Below are 20,593 nucleotides of genomic sequence, written 5' to 3' on the forward strand. Positions count from 1 at the left end.
CTTCTGTCCCAGACCTTACTGCTTACATGCTTTAATATAATTAAGTTAAGTGTTAAATTAAGCAAATTACAAGTAAACAAGGCAACCGATGCGGGTGCATGTGATGCTCAGAGATGACATCATCCAGGTCAAAAGACATCATCTGGGGTCTGTAGGTTAGTAGGTGATAACAGCTAAATCCAGACTCAACAGGGAATAGCACTAGCGTACAATAACAAAATATTGGTGAAATGAACGAGTTTTGCAGCAGATAATGCGTTATTTAGAGGCTGCGTTTCGGTGCCCCATTCACTCCCACTACATGGATATACGTAGATCTAAATATCTCCCAAAGGAATACGAATTACACAATAGTTATATGGGTGAGTAAACGACCGTATTTTATGCCAGAAATAAGGTCGTAGTAAGGTCGTAAAACAGTAGTTCCCCTTTAACATGTTTCCAGTATATGGGGTCTTAACATACACTGTGAGAAGTGGATTTCGTGGCCTTGTTTGACTAAGCTACTGCAGCTGTGTCATGCAGGAAGGTTTGCCAGTTTTCAATTTTTACACTGAAACCAGAGGACTGAAAGACAAAACTTTTATGCTATAAGGATGTGAAATAATTATGCATCTTGAAAGAGTTCACATGTAACAAGGAAGTAGAGACATGAAGTTTTTTACAGTTCTGCTTCTAGCTTTATTGCAGTTTGTTATGAGGTTTTGCATCACAACCACAAAATTGTTTCACAGGTTTTAATGTGAATCCTCAAACTTGTGATAGAGGAAGCAATGCCACTGAAAGTGCAATTAAACCAGTCATGAAAAACAGATCCTGAAACAAATAAGAAGCATCAATAAGCTGTTGAAGTAGTCAGCGTCGGCCACTGAAACCAGGGCGGATGTAAACTCATGCTGAACTTTCTCTTCTCATGCAGTTTACAGTTATAATGGACAGATTTACCATCAAAGTGTGAGCAGTTTTTGAAACAATGGGTCATACATTTGCTGAACAATAGCAGTCTTTCATTCCTAATTAGCTGTATGCTGCCGATCTGAGGACATGTATTAACCAAGAAGAACCTCATGGGGGAGTATTACCTGGTTATTTTATTCTGACAAAACCAAAAGTGTCTGATTACAAGAGAGAAAGAAGAGAGAAGATAAAATAAAGAAGGACGACTAATATGTGTGTGCTGAAGCTTACATTTCACAGTGTCCAGTAATGTCTCTGCAAGTAATCACTGGACACAGAAACAACTGCATTTCATTTGAGACTAGTTAAAAAGTCAAAAGTTCATCTACACATTTGCTTCTATCTGATTGGTTTTGGAGGAGGAAAAATAAAAAGGTCAGCTGGGGATTCTAATATAAGCAGCTACAGAAAAAAAAGCGATTGCAAATATAAAATAATAAATGAGTATCAGCAGGTGGAATCATACACACACAGACAGAGAGAGCTCACATCCCACCCCTCTTCATCGTCTTTTTGATCCAGGTGAGTTGCTCTTCTGTGAGAAATGAGTACACTCCGGGTTTTTTGGGCAAGCCACAGTCTTCTCCAAAAGAAGTGACTCCAACCAGCGCTCCGTTACACAGCAGCGGCCCACCTGAGTGCCCCTACAGTGAGATCAATGACATGAACGGTCACTTTCAAGGAATTCGCAGCAGTTAAAGCTGCAGTGTGGAGCTGAAAGGTTGCAAAGTTTACCTGACACGTATCTGCACTGTTTGTACCATCCGAACCAGCACATATCATGCTGTTGGTGATGGAAGGCTTGTTGTTTTAATAGTCGGGAGAGTTGCACGTCACTCTGTTGATCACAGTCACGTTGACGGACATCAAGACGTCAGACCTGTTCTTGTTCTCTGTTTTTACCCACCCAGCCACCAGACACTTGCTCTCAACTGCGGCCTCTTTGATGGACTTACCCAACTTGAGACATTTCACTGTCTCGGTTTGCTTCGCTGATTTGTCAAGCTGAAATTTGAAAAAAATATTACTTACTGTATAGACGCAAACTATCTATCTAGTGCTATTCCCCGTTGATCCAGGAGTGCAGTAACTAACTTCATGAAATTTCACCCAATCCTTATGGAACTCATCAGCTGTCATGGTAATATGCTTGCACACAATCATGCCAAGCTTTGCGACATACCCCCGACTACATGTTCATATCTCACAAACCACCACAGTAAACTGCTTGAAATTTGACAATGATAATCTGTGGATGACTCCTTACAAGCCCACTAAATTTCAAAACATGTTTCTCAGTCATTTTCAACCACTTTCTGGCACTGATTGCTGTATTATATCTTTGCTCAGGGTCATATTCGCTGTAATGTAAACTAACCTTGAGCAACATGAGGTCATTGATGTGGCTTTTCTCATCATAGCTGGGACGAGGATAGCTTTTCTCCACATTTAGGACCTGCCAGGAGCACGTTTCCTTTGCTTTGATGGAGTGCACCCCCAGTATCACTTTCTCAAAGCTGGAACGACAGAAACACAGCCAGTGTTAGATTATACTGTGGTTATACAGTAGGATAACAGGTAAGGAGTGCATATATTAATGATAAATAGTTATGTGTCTCTGCACCTCCACTGGCCTTTCAGTGGCAGTGCATCAGCTACATCTGAGGAGGTGTGGATAGACCTGAAGGAAGCTGCAGATTCTCACCATATTTGCCCCTTTGCTTCTTTTAATGAAATAAACCCTTTATTTATTTTTTTATTTTTTTATTCTGTCGTCACTTCTCCATTTTATGTCAGAGTCCTTGAGTCATTTTCTTGTACTTTTCTCATTAGATGTGAATCACATAGAAACCTGCACAGCATTTTTCCCCCCACTGACTGGAGGTTTTGCTCCAGCAGAGCTGTTATGATGTAAAACTGACTTTCAGGGGTGTGGGCTGATATGAAACTAGAGGAATTTATACAGGCACAATTCTGCACATCAAGCATCGGACATGGAATCATCCAAGTGGGGTCGCTCCTTTCAGTCTGGTTCTGCAATGGTGTGCCGAAAAACATGAGTCAGCTGTGGTATGATGCATTCACTTAGCAACACCACAGAGAAGGCCAGTTTTAAAAAAGTCACAGCTTACTAGAACTCTGCGGCGCTTCTGTGCTTTCTTGCAGTGACTGACATTTGTGGTTGGTTACTTTAAGATCACAGTGGTTTAGCTGTTGTTCTTTCTTGAATCAAAAGCTCTACAGTAGAGCTGGGCTACACAAAAAAATAATGCTGACAAATACTGACCCCTAAAACACAGACAGGTGAGTGTAAATGTCGGTCTGCAAAGCATCATCCCTGAGCCCTGATTCAGCTAGAACTCTGCCAAAGCCCAGACAAAATATTTCTGTATTTGTATTCATGCAAATACATTCTGAAGAAAGCATGATCTCTCTCAGCACACATTCCCCACAGGGCTGTGTGCTGAGTCCACTACTGTATTCTCTTTACCCATCCATTCCTCCAACTCCATCATACAATATGCGCATGACACGACACTGACTGGACTCATCTCAGGTCGAGGATGAGTCCGCCTACCGAGATGAGGTCCAGAAATTGACATTGTGGTTCTCCGCAAATAACCTCATCCTTAACACAAACAAAAACAAGGAACTCAAGTCCTAAAAAAACAAAACTGAACACCGTCTTCCCCACTGCCATCCCGTCCCTCACTAAAAGATAAAACCCAACCGAATATTTTAAATTCTTGCACAATGTATTTAATAATTATTATGGTCTTACTCTGTCTGTGACTGGGATTGTTTATGAGTGCATGGGGTGGAGTATTTCTTTTACATATGTAGCATGTTGTTCTTCTTAAAAGCACCACTGTGCACAATGAGTGTCACATCCAGATCTGCGACACCTGGTCATGGTCAACTCTTTCTGCATTTAGGGCATTTCCTGTTTTATTTTGTAAGTGACTAACTCTCTATCATTTCAGATGTCTTCGCTTCCCCCGTGTTCTGATTTCTAATCAGACTGTGTTTTCTGTAAACATAAATAGAAAATGTTAATTATCACAAGTCTTATAATTCCAAATACACTAGCTTAGCTTCTTCACTAGCTTCTTACTCATTGCAGTGGGCAGCGGTCAGGACCCATTTTGGATCGATGAGTGTCCCTCCGCAGATTGATGCATTGTGCAGCAGCAGAGCCATGAAAGGCAGTGAGTGTGGCTTCACTTCTTTTCCTCCAATAATCTCAGAACCATGGCCTAGAACATAAAAAAAATTACAACAAACAAAAAAAGAGCAGAGTCAATTAATGCACAACACAAAGAAGCACGGTACCAGATGGTCATACTGAAAGAAATTAGTAACAATCAATGACTCTGCATTGTTACATGAAACTGTCATCTAAGTTAATTAGTGCACAACCGAAAATATTACTCACTGGACTGGATGATGAGAAGAAACACAAACAGGATGAAAACTCTGGAATCTCTCAGGCTGAACATTTCATCTGTCTTCTTTGATCAGATGATGGCAAGGGCACTGAATCCCATCTCAGTGTGCACCCTCGCCTTTATGTGTTGCGCTCAAAGGATGTGGTCTCACAGTGAAAATTGATGAGTCAGCATAATACTACCAAAAGATTATCAAGGGTCTGTGGCATCATTTACCAGTAATTATAACCATTTAATTCAGCAGCTGTGCGATGAGATATCATCAGTGTGGTAATGTTATGATTGAGTCAGAGAAAACTGTGAGAAAAGTGAAACATACTGATTATGTAAAAAAGGTTGGGAACTAAATGATCAAGAAAGAGAAACGACAAAAACAATTCAGAAAACATGAAGAACAGGTGTTGACCTGGCCTCCAAATTCACTAGATCCCAAACTGATCTGTCGGATGATCCACAGAGGCCCCTCCCCTCAAAGCCCCCCCACTAACAACATTCTGTTGCCAGACACCACAGGACACCCTCAGAAGGACCATGTCTATTCTCTGATGAGTCACAACTGTTTTGGAGGCACAAGGGAGACCTACACAATATTAGGAAGGTGGTTATATTAGGAATGTTATGCCTGATTGGTGAAAGCACATAAAATTCTGTCCCAGACCTTACTGCTCACATGCTTTAATGTAATTAAGTTAAGCGTTAAGTGTTAAGTTAAGCAAATTACAAGTAAACAAGCCAACCAACGTGGGTGCATGTGGCGCTCAGAGATGACATCATCCAGGTCAAAAGACATCATCTGGGGTCTGTAGGTTAGTAGGTGATAACAGCTAACTCCAGACTCAACAAGGAATAGCACTTGCGTACAATAACAAAATATTGGTGAAATGAACGAGTTTTGCAGCAGATAATGCGTTATTTAGAGGCTGCGTTTCGGTGCCCCAGTCACTCCCACTATATGGATATACGCAGATCTAAATATCTCCCAAAGGAATACGAATTACACAAAAGTTATATGGGTGAGTAAATGACCGTATTTTACGTCAGAAATAAGGTTGTAAAAAACAGTAGTTCCCCTTTAACATGTTTCCAGTATATGGGTTCTTAACATACATTGTGAGAATGTGGGTTTCGTGGCCTTGTTTGGCTCATGGTCATAGTTTCAAAAGTTCTTTCTGTGTTAGCAGCTACTGCAGCTGTGTCATGCAGGAAGCTTTGTCAGTGTCTGCCAAATAAATTTTAAAATTTTCACACTGAAACCAGAGGACTGAAAGCCAAAACTTTTATGTTATAAGGATGTGAAATAATTATGCATCTTGAAAGAGTTCACATGTAACAAGGAAGCGGAGACATGAAGCTTTTTATAGTTCTGCTTCTAGCTTTATTGCAGTTTATTTTGAGGTTTGGCATCGCAACCACAAAATCTCGAACTTGTGATAGAGGAAGAAGTGTTACTTAAATCAGCCATGAAAAACAGATCTTGAAACAAATAAACAGAATCAATAAACTTGTTAAAAAGTTCATCTACACATTTGCTTCTATCTGATTGGTTTTGGAGGAGGAACAATAAAAAGGTCAGCTGGGGATACTAATATAAGCAGCTACAGAAAAAAGGTAGCGATTGCAAATCTAAAATAATAAATGAAAATCAGCTGGTGGAATCATTCACACAGACAGAGAGCTCACATCGAATCCATCTTCATTGTGTTGATGATCCAGGCGAGGTGCCTTTCTGTGATAAACGCGTACACTCCAGGTTTGTCGACCAAGCCACAGTCCTCTCCAAAAGAAGTGACTCCAACCAGCGCTCCGTTACACAACAGCGGCCCTCCTGAGTCCCCCTACGGTGAGAACAATGACATGAACGGTCACTTTCAGGCATTCGCAGCAGTTAAAGTTGCAGTGTGGAGCTGAAAGGTTGCAAAGTTTACCTGACACGTATCTGCACTGTTTGTACCATCCGAACCAGCACATATCATGCCCTTGGTGATGATAGGGTCGAAATCGTAGTAGTTGGGAGAGTTGCACTTCACTCTGTCAATCACAGTCACGTTGGCGGACATCAAGACGTCGGACATCACCTTGGAGGTGTACTTTGTTTTTCCCCACCCAGCCACCAGACACTTGCTCCCAGCTGCAGGCTCTTTGATGGTGTTTCCCAAATTGAGACATTTCACTGTCTTGGTTTGTGTCGCTGGTTTGTCAAGCTGAAATTTGAAACATTATTAATGCAAACTATCTATACATTTGGTTCCTTAAGAGATTGATGGATGGGCGTTCAAAATGCACATTTTCTTATGTAGCGCCATTCTTGATTTCCAGATACATTTCTGATTTTTCATTTTTCAGCCACAACATTAAAACCAACTGATGACAGATGATTAGTAATCTTGTTGCAATGCAATATTCTGCAGAGAAATCTGGTCCTGGTCTTCATGTTCATGTTATTTTGACACATACCGCCCATCTAAACATTGTTGCTGACCACACATTATCAATGACCCGCCCACACATCCCCCAGACTCACTCGCGTTTCCGTTTAATTAATACTGCGCTCTGCTCTACCTCCACCAGTTACAAAGAAATGCTTGATTATACACTGTACTTATTATTATGTTTTTTTTTTTACAACTCTTACAGTCCCACAGAACCGCTTTGTGGAGCGGTTGGCTTGGCAACTTGTAGTCGCCATTATGTCACGTCTTGTTTCTATAGCGGCAAATAACTAACTAAAACCAAACTTATCCAAAAAAACTGACACTCGAACACACATCAACATTATAGTAACTACCTAAAATGATGGAAATCTTCCTTGAAAAAAAAAAAACTTAATTGATGTGTATTTTAGTGTTTTATTTTTTTCTCAAGTCTCATCCACTAACATGGAGGGGGTGGAGCTTATGAGCTATACTGCAGCCAGCCACCAGAGGGAGCTCTACTTGCTTTGGCTTCACTTTAGAGGAGCAGGTCCGCCGCCCATCTTTATACAGTCTATGGTTTGAACAGTATTTTTTTTTCTGTCCTGTCTGAACAGTTAGCAAATATTGACTTAATTGCTCAAAACGTGTTTCTCAATCATTTCAACCACTTTCCAGCACTGATTGCTGTATTATATCTATGCTCAGGGTCATATTCACTGTAATGTAAATTTACCTTGAGCAACATGAGGTCATTGACGCGGTCTGTCTTATCATAGCAGGGATGAGGATATCTTTTCTCCACATTTAGGACCTGCCGGGAGCCCTTTTCCTTTGCTTTGATGGAGTGCACCCCCAGCATCACTTTCTCAACCCTGAAAGGACTGAAACACAGCCAGTGTTATATTATAGTGCAGTTATACGGTACTTTTGGAAGTAAAGACTTTGTATCCGCCACCTGAGTTCTAAGTCGTGCATTGAGTCCCCCTCTAACCAGTTCCGTGTTACACTGGATATCTTGCAGTTATATCATGCATACAATGACAATAAAGGCTTTTCTGATTTCTAATCAGACTGTGTTTTCTATAAACATAAATGGAATATGTTAATTATCACCGGTCTTAAAATTCTAAATACGCTCTAGCTGCTTACTCATTACAGTGGGCAGCGGTCAGGACCCATTTTGGATCGATGAGTATCCCTCCACAGGCTGGTACCTTGGTCTCCAGCAGAGCCATGAAAGGCAGTGAGTGTGGCTTCACTTCTTTTCCTCCAATAATCTCAGAACCATGGCCTAGAATATAAAATATAAAAAAATAAAACAGGCAAAAAAGGAAAAGAGTCAATTAATGCACAACACAAAGAAGCACGGTACCGGATGGCCATACTGAAAGAAATTAGTAACAAGCAGTAACTCTGCATTGTTACATGATACTGTTATCTAAGTTAATTAGTGCACAACTGAAAATATTACTCACTGGACTGGATGATGAGGAGAAACACAAACGGGACAAAAACTCTGAAATCTCTCAGGCTGAACATTTCGTCTGTCTTCTTTGATCAGATGATGGCATGGGCACTGACTCCCATCTCAGTGTGCACCCTCGCCTTTATGTGTTAAGCTCAAAGGATGTGGTCTCACAGTGAAAATCGATGAGTCAGCATAATACTACCAAAAGATTACCAAGGGTCTGTGGCATCATTTACCAGTAATTATAACCATTTAATTCAGCAGCTGTGCGATGAGATATCATCAGTGTGGTAATGTTATGACTGAGTCAGAGAAAACTGTGAGATGAGTGAAACATACTGATTATGTGAAAAAGGTTTGGAGCTAAATGATCAAGAAAGAGAAACATCAAAAACAATTCAGAAAACATGAAGAACAGCACAAGGTGTTGACCTGGCCTCCAAATTCACTAGATCCCAAACTGATCAAGTATCTGTGGGATGATCCACAGAGGCCCCTCCCCTCAACACCCTCCCACTAACAACATTCTGTTCCCAGACACCACAGGACACCCTCAGAAAGACCATGTCTATTCTCTGATGAGTCACAACTGTTTTGGAGGCACAAGGGAGACCTACACAATATTAGGAAGGTGGTCATAATGTTATGCCCGATCGGTGAAAGCACAAAAACGAATTACACAATAGTTATATGGGTGAGTAAACGACCGTATTTTATGCCAGAAATAAGGTCGTAGTAAGGTCGTAAAACAGTAGTTCCAGTTTAACATGTTTCCAGTATTTTGGGTCTTAACATACACTGTGAGAATGTGGATTTCGTGGCCTTGTTTGACTAAGCTACTGCAGCTGTGTCATGCAGGAAGGTTTCTCAGTGTCTGCCAAATAAAGTTTTCAATTTTCACACTGAAACCAGAGGACTGAAAGACAAAACTTTTATGCTATAAGGATGTGAAATAATTATGCATCTTGAAATAGTTCAACAAGGAAGCGGAGACATGAAGTTTTTTTTTATAGTTCTGCTTCTGGCTTTATTGCAGGTTGTTTTGAGGTTTTGCATCACAACCACAAAATTGTTTCACAGGATTTAACGTGAATCCTCCAACTTGTGATAGAGGAAGCAATGCCACTGAAAGTGCAATTAAATCAGTCATGAAAAACAGATCCTGAAACAAATAAGAAGCATCAATAAGCTGCTTAAGTAGTCAGCGTTGGCCACTGAAACCAGGGCGGATGTAAACTCATGCTGAACTTTCTCTTCTCATGCAGTTTACAGTTATAATGGACAGATTTACCATCAAAGTGTGAGCAGTTTTTGAAACAATGGGTCATACATTTACTGAACAATAGCAGTCTTTCATTTCTAATTAGCTGTATGCTGCCGATCTGAGGACATGTATTAACCAAGAAGAACCTCATGGGGGAGTATTACCTGGTTATTTTATTCTGACATAACCAAAAGTGTCTGATTACAAGAGAGAAAGAAGAGAGAGGATAAAACAAAGGAGGAGGACTAATATGTGTATGTGCTGGAGCATACATTTCACAGTGTCCAGTAATGTCTCTGGAAGTAATCACTGGACACAGAAACAACTGCATTTCATTTGAGACTAGTTAAAAAGTCAAAAGTTCATCTACACATTTGCTTCTATCTGATTGGTTTTGGAGGAGGAAAAATAAAAAGGTTAACTGGGGATGCTAATATAAGCAGCTACAGAAAAAAAAAGCTAGTGATTGCAAACCTAAAATAATAAACGAGAATCAGCAGGTGGAATCATACACACACAGACAGAGAGAGCTCACATCCCACCCCTCTTCATCGTCTTTTTGATCCAGGTGAGTTGCTCTTCTGTGAGAAACGCGTACACTCCAGGTTTGTCGACCAAGCCACACCCCTCTCCAAAAGAAGTGACTCCAACCAGCTCTCCGTTACACAACAGCGGCCCTCCTGAGTCCCCCTACGGTGAGAACAATGACATGAACGGTCACTTTCAAGGAATTCGCAGCAGTTAAAGTGTGGAGCTGAAAGGTTGCACAGTTTACCTGACACGTATCTGCACTGTTTGAACCATCCGAACCAGCACATATCATGCTCTCGGTGATGCGAGGCTTGTTGTTGTAGAAGTTGCGAGAGTTGCACTTCGCTCTGTCAATCACAGTCACGTTGACGGACATCAAGACGTCAGACCACATCATCTTCTCTGTTTGTCCCCACCCAGCCACCAGACACTTGCTCCCAGCTGCGGGCTCTTTGATGGACTTACCCAACTTGAGACATTTCACTGTCTCGGTTTGCTTCGCTGATTTGTCAAGCTGAAATTTGAAAAAATATTACTTACTGTATAGATACAAACTATCTGTACATTTGGTCCGTTAAAGGGGAATTACCATTATTTATAACCTGGACCTTATTTCTGGCATAAAATACGATCGTTTACTCACCCATATAACTTTGGTGTCATTTGGAGTCGTTCGGACGATATTTAGATCCGTGTATAGCCATATAGTGGGAGTGACTGGGCCACTGCAATGCACCCTCTAAATAATGCATTATCTGCCGCGAAACTCGTTCATTTCACCAATATTTTGTTATGATACGCTAGTGCTATTCCTCGTTGAGTCCTGAGTACAATAGCTAACTTCATGAAATTTGGCATACACAATCTGTAACATATTGTGTAGACGCCCATCAAGTTGCGTGACGTTATGTCTACAAGGGGCGCTACAGGTGACGCGCAAACAGCAGCCATCACTGTAATATGCTTGTGTACAATCATGCCAAGTTTCGTGAAATTTGGGGTGTAGGGGGCGCTACACAGACTCCATGTTTATATCTCACAAACCACCACAGTAAACTGCTTGAAATTTGACAGTGATGATCTGTGGATGACTCCTTACAAGGCCACCAGGTTTCGTGCAATGTGGTGACTTATGCCTCTGCGTACCACTTGGGGACGACTTGGCCACAGCATGGATCCCTTTATGATCGCTTCATCATATCATCTAGTCATTATTTTATTTATTTTTTTACAACTCTCACGACCCATGGGACCACTTTAAGGAGCAGTTGGCTTGGCGACCAGTAGTTGCCGTTATGTCACATCCTGTTTCTATAGCATCAAATAACTAAATAACTAAAACTAAACTTATCCAAAAAATTGACACTCGAACATCTATCAGCATTATAGTAACTACCTAAAATGATGGAAATCATCCATGAAAAAAAAAAAAATATATATATATATATATATATATATTTGAATTTCATTTTTCAGCCGCAACATTAAAACCAACCGATGACAGATGATTAATAATCTTGTTGGAATGCAATATTCTGCAGAGAAATCTGGTCCTGGTCTTCATGTAAATGTTATTTTGACACATACCGCCCATTTAAACATTGTTGCTGACCACAAGTTATCAGTGACCCGCCCACACTTCCTCCTGTCTCACTCGCATTTCCGTTTAATAAATACTGCGCTCTGCTCTACCTCCACAAGTAACAAAGAAATGCTGGATTATACACTGTACTTATTATTATGTTTTTTTTTTACAACTCTTACAGTCCCACAGAACCGCTTTATGGAGCAGTTGACTTGGCAACTTGTAGTCGCCATTATGTCACGTCTTGTTTCTATAGCATCAAATAACTAACTAAAACTAAACTTACCCAAAAAATTGACACTTGAACACACATCAATATTATAGTAACTACCTAAAATGATGGAAATCTTCCTTGAAAAAAAAAAAATGTATTTGATGTGTATTTTAGTGTTTTAGTTTGCCCTTAGTCCCATCCACGAACATGGGGGGGTGAAGCTTATGACCTATACTGCAGCCAGCCACCAGGGGGAGCTCTACTTGGTTTGGCTTCACTGTAAAGGAGCAGCTCCGCCGCCCATCTTTATACAGTCTATGGTTTGAACAGTATTTTTTTCTGTCCTGTCTGAACAGCATTAGCAAATATTGATTTAACTGCTAAAAAATGTGTTTCTCAATCGTCTTCAACCACTTTCTGGCACTGATTGCTCTATTATATCTTTGCTCAGGGTCATATTTGCTGTAATGTAAACTTACCTTGAGCAACATGAGGTCATTGATGTGGCGTTTCTCATCATAGTCGGGATGACGATATTTTTTCTTCACATTTAGGACCTGCCAGGAGCCCTTTTCCTTTGATTTCATCGAGTGCACCCCCAGCTTCACTTTCTTAATGCTGAAAGGACGGAAACACAGCCATTGTTAGATTATACTGTGGTTATACAGTAGGATAACAGGTAAGGAGTGCATATATTAATGATAAATAGTTATGTGTCTATGCACCTCCACTGGCCTTCAGGTGGCAGTGCATCAGTTACATCTGAGGAGGTGTGGATAGACCTGAAGGAAGCTGCAGATTCTCACCATATTTGCCCTTTTGCTTGTTTTAATGAAATAAACCCTTTATTTTTGTATTTATTTTATGAAACTACAGGAATTTATACAGGCACAAGTCTGCACATCGAGCATCGGACATGGAATCATCCAACTGGGGTCGCTCCTTTCAATCTGGCTTTGCAATAGTGTGCAGAAAAACATGAGTCAGCTGTGGTTGTGATACATTCACTTAGCGACCGGACAACAGAGAAGACCAGTTCTGAAAATGTCACAGCTTACTAGAACTCTGCGGCGCTTCTGTGCTTTCTTGCAGTGACTGACATTTGCGGTTGGTTACTTTGAGATCACAGTGGTTTAGTTGTTGTTGGGCTCTACAGTAGAGCTGGGCTCCACAAAGAACCCTGCTGACAAATACTGATGTGTCTCACCTGTGCCTCATTGTTCCTCTAGTATTTAGTTTCTGTGTTTCCTTCTCTTTTTGCCAGTTCGTCATAGTACCCCGTGTCAGTATCATTCTAGTCTTTTTCTAATGTGCTTTTTACATTTTTTTTTTCCTCATTATTTTTTGGGCTTTGTCTTCGCCTACTTTTGAAAGTGAAGATTTTGTAAGCGCCACCTAAGTTCTGAGTTGTGCATTTGAGCCCAACTCTAACCAGTTCCGCGTTACACTGGGTATCTTGCTGTTATATCATGCATACAATGACAATAAAGGCTTTTCTGATTTCTACTCAGACTGTGTTTTCTATAAACATAAATAGAAAATGTTAATTATCACAAGTCTTCTTACTCATCACAGTGGGCAGCGGTCAGGACCCATTTTGGATCGATGAGTATCCCTCCACAGTCTGGTACCTCGATCTCCAGCAGAGCCATGAACGGCAGTGTGTGTGGCGTCACTTCTTTTCCATCAATAATCTCAGAACCATGGTCTAGAATATATATAAAAAAAAAATACAACAGGCAAAAAAGAGTCAATAAATGCACAACACAAAGAAGCACAATACCGGTTGCACTGTCATACTGAAAGAAATTAGTAACAAGCAGTAACTCTGCACTGTTATATGAAACTGTCATATAAGTTAATTAGTGCACAACTGAAAATATTACTCACTGGACTGGACGATGAGGAGAAACACAAACGGGACGAAAACTCTGAAATCTCTCAGGCTGAACATTTCGTCTGTCTTCTTTGATCCGATGATGGCGAGCGCACTGAAACCCACCTCAGTGTGCACCATCGCCTTTACGTGTTAAGCTCAAAGGATGTGGTCTCACAGTGAAAATCGATGAGTCAGCATAATACTACCAAAAGATTATCAAGGGTCTGTGGCGCCAGTAATTATAACCATTTAATTCAGTAGCTGTGTAGTGGAAGTTTTATAATATATATACATGAGATATCAACAACGTGGTAATGTCCGAGAAAACTGTGAGAAAAGTGAAACATACTGATTATGTAAAAAAGGTCGGGAGCTAAATGATCAAGAAAGAGAAACGACAAAAACAATTCAGAAAACATGAAGAACAGCACAAGGTGTTGACCTGGCCTCCAACTTCACTAGATCCTAAACTGATCAAGTATCTGTGGGATAATCCACAGAGGCCCCTCCCCTCAAAAGCCCCCAACTAACAACAACACTATATGGATATACGCAGATCTAAATATCTCCCAAAGGAATACGAATTACACAATAGTTATATGGGTGAGTAAACGACCGTATTTTATGCCAGAAATAAGATCGTAGTAAGATCGTAAAACAGTAGTTCCCCTTTAACATGTTTCCAGTATATGGGGTCTTAACATACACTGTGAGAATGTGAATTTCGTGGCCTTGTTTGACTAAGCTACTGCAGCTGTGTCATGCAGGAAGCTTTGTCAGTGTCTGCCAAATAAAGTTTTCAATTTTCACACTGAAACCAGAGGACTGAAAGACAAAACTTTTATGCTATAAGGATGTGAAATAATTATGCATCTTGAAAGAGTTCAACAAGGAAGCAGAGACATGAAGTTTTTTATAGTTCTGCTTCTAGCTTTATTGCAGTTTGTTTTGAGGTTTTGCGTCACAACCACAAAATAGTTTCACAGGATTTAATGTGAATCCTCCAACTTGTGATAGAGCAAGCAATGCCACTGAAAGTGCAATTAAATCAGTCATGAAAAACAGATCCTGAAACAAATAAGAAGCATCAATAAGCTGTTTAAGTAGTCAGCGTTGGCCACTGAAACCAGGGCGGATGTAAACTCATGCTGAACTTTCTCTTCTCATGCAGTTTACAGTTATAATGGACAGATTTACCATCAAAGTGTGAGCAGTTTTTGAAACAATGGGTCATACATTTGCTGAACAATAGCAGTCTTTCATTTCTAATTAGCTTTATGCTGCCGATCTGAGGACATGTATTAACCAAGAAGAACCTCATGGGGGAGTATTACCTGGTTATTTTATTCTGACATAACCAAAAGTGTCTGATTACAAGAGAGAAAGAAGAGAGAGGATAAAACAAAGGAGGAGGACTAATTTGTGTGTGAGCTGGAGCATACATTTCTCAGTGTCCAGTAATGTCTCTGGAAGTAATCACTGGACACAGAAACAACTGCATTTCATTTGAGACTAGTTAAAAAGTCAAAAGTTCATCTACACATTTGCTTCTATGTGATTGGTTTTGGAGGAGGAAAAATAAAAAGGTCAACTGGGGATGCTAATATAAGCAGCTACAGAAAAAAAAAGCGAATGCAAATATAAAATAAAAACGAGTATCAGCAGGTGGAATCATACACACACAGACAGAGAGAGCTCACATCCCACCCCCCTTCACCGTCTTTTTGATCCAGGTGTGTTGCTCTTCTGTGAGAAATGAGTACACTCACGAGCCACACCTCGCTCCAAAAGAAGTGACTCCAACCACCGCTCCGTTACACAGCAGCGGCCCTCCTGAGTCCCCCTACAGTGAGAACAATGACATGAATGGTCACTTTCAGGCATTCGCAGCAGTTAAAGTTGCAGTGTGGAGCTGAAAGGTTGCAAAGTTTACCTGACACGTATCTGCCCTGTTTGTACCATCCGAACCAGCACATATCATGCTCTTGGTGATGGGAGGCTTGTTGTTGTAATAGTCGGGAGAGTTGCACTTCACTCTGTCGATCACAGTCACGTTGACGGACATCAAGACGTCAGACCACTTCTTGTTTTCTGTTTTTCCCCACCCAGCCACCAGACACTTGCTTCCAGCTGCGGGCTCTTTGATGGACTTACCCAACTTGAGACATTTCACTGTCTTGGTTTGCTTCGCTGATTTCTCAAGCTGAAATTAGAAAAAATATTACTTACTGTATAGATGCAAACTATCTGTACATTTGGTTCCGTAGAGGGGAATTACCATTTTTTACAACCTGGACCTTATTTCTGGCATAAAATGCCCATTTACTTATGGTCACCGCAATGCAGCCTCTAAATAACGCATTATCTGCTGCAAAACCCGTTCATTTCACCAATATTTTTTCATGATACACTAGTGCTATTCCCCGTTGAGCCAGGAGTGCAGTCGCTAACTTCATGAAATTTTGCATACACAATCTGTGTAGCTACAGGTGACGCGAAAACATTTCATATGACTTTAAGGCCTGTAACACTTGAAGTATTCACCCAATCCTTATGGAACTCATCAGCTGTCATGGTAATATGCTTGCACACAATCATGCCAAGTTTTGCGACATGCCCTCAACTACATGTTCATATCTCACAAACCACCACAGTAAACTGCTTGAAATTTGACAATGATAATCTGTGGATGACTCCTTACAAGCCCACTAAATTTCGTGCAATATGATCTATAGGGGGCGCTACTGGTGACTTATGCCTCTGTGTCCCACTCGGGGACGACTTGGCCACGGCATGGACCCCTTTATGATCGCTTGCTACCATCTAGTTATTTTTTATTTTTTTTACAACTCTCACGACCCATGGGACCGCTTTACCGAGCGGTTGGCTTGGCGACTAGTAGTGGCCATTATGTCACATCCTGTTTCTATAGCGTCAAATAACTAAATAACTAAAACTAAACTTATCCAAAAAATTGACATTCGAACATCCAGCAATATTATAGTAACTACCTAAAATGATGGAAATCATCAATGAGAAAAACTTTTTAAAAAAACATTGATGTGTATTTTAGTGTTTTAGTTTAGCCCATCCACTAACATGGAGGGGGTGGAGCTTATGAGCTATACTGCAGCCAGCCACCAGGGGGAGCTCGACTTGCTTTGGCTTCACTTTAGAGGAGCAGGTCCGCCGCCCATCTTTATACAGTCTATGGTTTGAACAGTATATACCTCAAATATTGATTTAATTGCTCAAAACATGTTTCTCAATCGTTTTCAACCACTTTCCAGCACTGATTGCTGTATTATATCTTTGCTCAGGGTCATATTCACTGTAATGTAAACTTACCTTGAGCAACATGAGGTCATTGATGCGGCTTTTCTCATCATAGCTGGGATGAGGATAGCTTTTCTTCACATTTAAGACCTGCCAAGAGCCCCTTTCCTTTGCTTTGATGGAGTGCACCCCCAGTATCACTTTCTCAAAGCTGGAACAACAGAAACACAGCCAGTGTTAGATTATACTGTGGTTATACAGTAGGATAACAGGTAAGGAGTGCATATATTAATGATAAATAGTTATGTGTCTCTGCACCTCCACTGGCCTTTCAGTGGCAGTGCATCAGCTACATCTGAGGAGGTGTGGATAGACCTGAAGGAAGCTGCAGATTCTCACCATATTTGCCCTTTTGCTTCTTTTAATGAAATAAACCCTTTATTTTTTATTTATTTTTTTATTCTGTCGTCACTTCTCCATTTTATGTCAGAGTCCTTGAGTCATTTTCTTGTACTTTTCTCATTAGATGTGAATCACATAGAAACCTGCACAGCATTTCCCCCCCCCCCACTGACTGGAGGTTTTGCTCCAGCAGAGCTGTTATGATGTAAAACTGACTTTCATGGATGTGGGCTGATATGAAACTAGAGGAATTTATTCAGGCACAATTCTGCACATAGAGCATCGGACATGGAATCATCCAACTGGGGTCGCTCCTTTCAGTCTGGTTTTGCAATGGTGTGCAGAAAAACATGAGTCAGCTGTGGTATGATGCATTCACTTAGCAACACCACAGAGAAGACCAGTTTTAAAAAAGTCACAGCTTACTAGAACTCTGCGGCGCTTCTGTGCTTTCTTGCAGTGACTGACATTTGTGGTTGGTTACTTTAAGATCACAGTGGTTTAGCTGTTGTTCTTTCTTGAATCAAAAGCTCTACAGTAGAGCTGGGCTACACAAAAAAATAATGCTGACAAATACTGACCCCTAAAACACAGACAGGTGAGTGTAAATGTCTGTCTGCAAAGCATCATCCCTGAACCCTGATTCATCTAGAACTCTGCCAAAGCCCAGACGAAATATTTCTGTATTTGTATTCATGCAAATACATTCTGAAGAAAGCATGATCTCTCTCAGCACACGTTCCCCACAGGGCTGTGTGCTGAGTCCACTATTGTATTCTCTTTACCCATCCATTCCTCCAACTCCATCATACAATATGCGCATGACACGACACTGGCTGGACTCATCTCAGGTCGAGGATGAGTCCGCCTACCGAGATGAGGTCCAGAAATTGACATTGTGGTTCTCCGCAAATAACCTCATCCTTAACACAAACAAAAACAAGGAACTCAAGTCCTAAAAAAACAAAACTGAACACCTTCTTCCCCACTGCCATCCCGTCCCTCACTAAAAGATAAAACCCAACCGAATATTTTAAATTCTTGCACAATGTATTTAATAATTATTATGGTCTTACTCTGTCTGTGACTGGGATTGTTTATGAGTGCATGGGGTGGAGTATTTCTTTTACATATGTAGCATGTTGTTCTTCTTAAAAGCACCACTGTGCACAATGAGTGTCACATCCAGATCTGCGACACCTGGTCATGGTCAACTCCTTCTGCATTTAGGGCATTTCCTGTTTTATTTTGTAAGTCACTAACTCTCTATCATTTCAGATGTCTTCGCTTCCCCCGTGTTCTGATTTCTAATCAGACTGTGTTTTCTGTAAACATAAATAGAAAATGTTAATTATCACAAGTCTTATAATTCCAAATACACTCTAGCTTCTTACTCATTGCAGTGGGCAGCGGTCAGGACCCATTTTGGATCGATGAGTGTCCCTCCGCAGATTGATGCATTGTGCAGCAGCAGAGCCATGAAAGGCAGCGAGTGTGGTGTCACTTCTTTTCCTTCAATAATCTCAGAACCATGGCCTAGAATATATATAAAAATTACAACAGGCAAAAAAGAGAAGAGTCAATAAATGCACAACACAAAGAAGCACGGTACCAGTTGCACTGTCATACTGAAAGAAATTAGTAACAAGCAGTTCCTCTGCACTGTTACATGAAACTGTTATCTAAGTTAATTAGTGCACAACCAAAAATATTACTCACTGGACTGGACGATGAGGAGAAACACAAACGGGACGAAAACTCTGAAATCTCTCAGGCTGAACATTTCGTCTGTCTTCTTTGATCAGATGATGGCGAGGGCACTGAAACCCACCTCAGAGTGCACCTTCACCTTTATGTGTTGAGCTCAAAGGATGTGGTCTCACAGTGAAAATCGACAATGAGTCAGCATAATACTAGGCTACTAAAAGATTATCGAGGGTCTGTGGTATCATTTACCAGTAATTATAACCATTTCATTCAGCAGCTGTGTAGTGGAAATTTTATAATATATATTCGTGAGATATTATCAATGTGGTAATGTCCGAGAAAACTGTGAGAAAAGTGAAACATACTGATTATGTGAACAAGGTTGGGAGCTAAATGATCAAGAAAGAGAAACGACAAAAACTATTCAGAAAACATGAAGAACAGGTGTTGACCTGGCCTCCAAATTCACTAGATCCCAAACTGATCAAGTATCTGTGGGATGATCCACAGAGGCCCCTCCCCTCAAAGGCCCCCCACTAACAACATTCTGTTCCCAGACACCACAGGACACCCTCAGAAGGACCATGTCTATTCTCTGATGAGTCACAACTGTTTTGGCGGCACAAGGGAGACCTACACAATATTAGGAAGGTGGTTATATTAGGAATGTTATGCCTGATTGGTGAAAGCACATAAAATTCTGTCCCAGACCTTACTGCTCACATGCTTTAATGTAATTAAGTTAAGCGTTAAGTGTTAAGTTAAGCAAATTACAAGTAAACAAGCCAACCAACGTGGGTGCATGTGGCGCTCAGAGATGACATCATCCAGGTCAAAAGACATCATCTGGGATCTGTAGGTTAGTAGGTGATAACAGCTAACTCCAGACTCAAGAAGGAATAGCACTAGCGTACAATAACAAAATATTAGTGAAATGAACGAGTTTCGTGGCAGATAATGCATTATTTAGAGGCTGCGTTTCGGTGCCCCAGTCACTCCCACTATATGGATATACACGGATCTAAATATCTCCCAAAGGAATACGAATTACACAAAAGTTATATGGGTGAGTAAATGACCGTATTTTACGTCAGAAATAAGGTTGTAAAAAACAGTAGTTCCCCTTTAACATGTTTCCAGTATATGGGTTCTTAACATACATTGTGAGAATGTGGGTTTCGTGGCCTTGTTTGGCTCATGGTCATAGTTTCAAAAGTTCTCTCTGTGTTAGCAGCTACTGCACCTGTGTCATGCAGGAAGCTTTGTCAGTGTCTGCCAAATAAATTTTAAAATTTTCACACTGAAACCAGAGGACTGAAAGACAAAACTTTTATGCTATAAGGATGTGAAATAATTATGCATCTTGAAAGAGTTCACATGTAACAAGGAAGCGGAGACATGAAGCTTTTTATAGTTCTGCTTCTAGCTTTATTGCAGTTTATTTTGA

The 20,593-nt window shown here is 40.7% G+C and overlaps 1 protein-coding gene and 1 pseudogene across 2 annotated transcripts; both read right to left on the bottom strand.

The window, feature by feature from the left end:
* Positions 1-1,206: 1,206 nt before the first annotated feature.
* On the bottom strand, positions 1,207-4,457 carry LOC311493359 (granzyme A-like; annotated as a pseudogene). Its single transcript has 5 exons — positions 4,394-4,457; positions 4,073-4,214; positions 2,336-2,474; positions 1,693-1,962; positions 1,207-1,601 (listed from the first exon to the last, which is right to left on the bottom strand). The product of its transcript is annotated as a granzyme A-like (transcript).
* Positions 4,458-5,955: 1,498 nt separating this feature from the next.
* On the bottom strand, positions 5,956-19,222 carry LOC311493233 (uncharacterized protein; the record flags this gene model as incomplete). The annotated part of the gene is made up of 10 exons (XM_084551794.1): positions 5,956-6,241; positions 6,332-6,607; positions 7,554-7,692; positions 7,970-8,111; positions 8,296-8,364; positions 10,095-10,242; positions 15,695-15,964; positions 17,110-17,248; positions 18,834-18,975; positions 19,159-19,222. 10 exons carry the CDS (start codon positions 19,220-19,222, stop codon positions 6,083-6,085), a joined length of 1,548 nt encoding a protein of 515 aa, XP_084407920.1. The 3' UTR covers positions 5,956-6,082.
* Between the last annotated feature and the right edge of the window lie 1,371 nt (positions 19,223-20,593).

This window comes from Chelon labrosus (assembly GCF_963514085.1).
Source record: "Chelon labrosus genome assembly, chromosome: 9".
In the NCBI taxonomy this organism is placed as follows: Eukaryota; Metazoa; Chordata; class Actinopteri; order Mugiliformes; family Mugilidae; genus Chelon; species Chelon labrosus.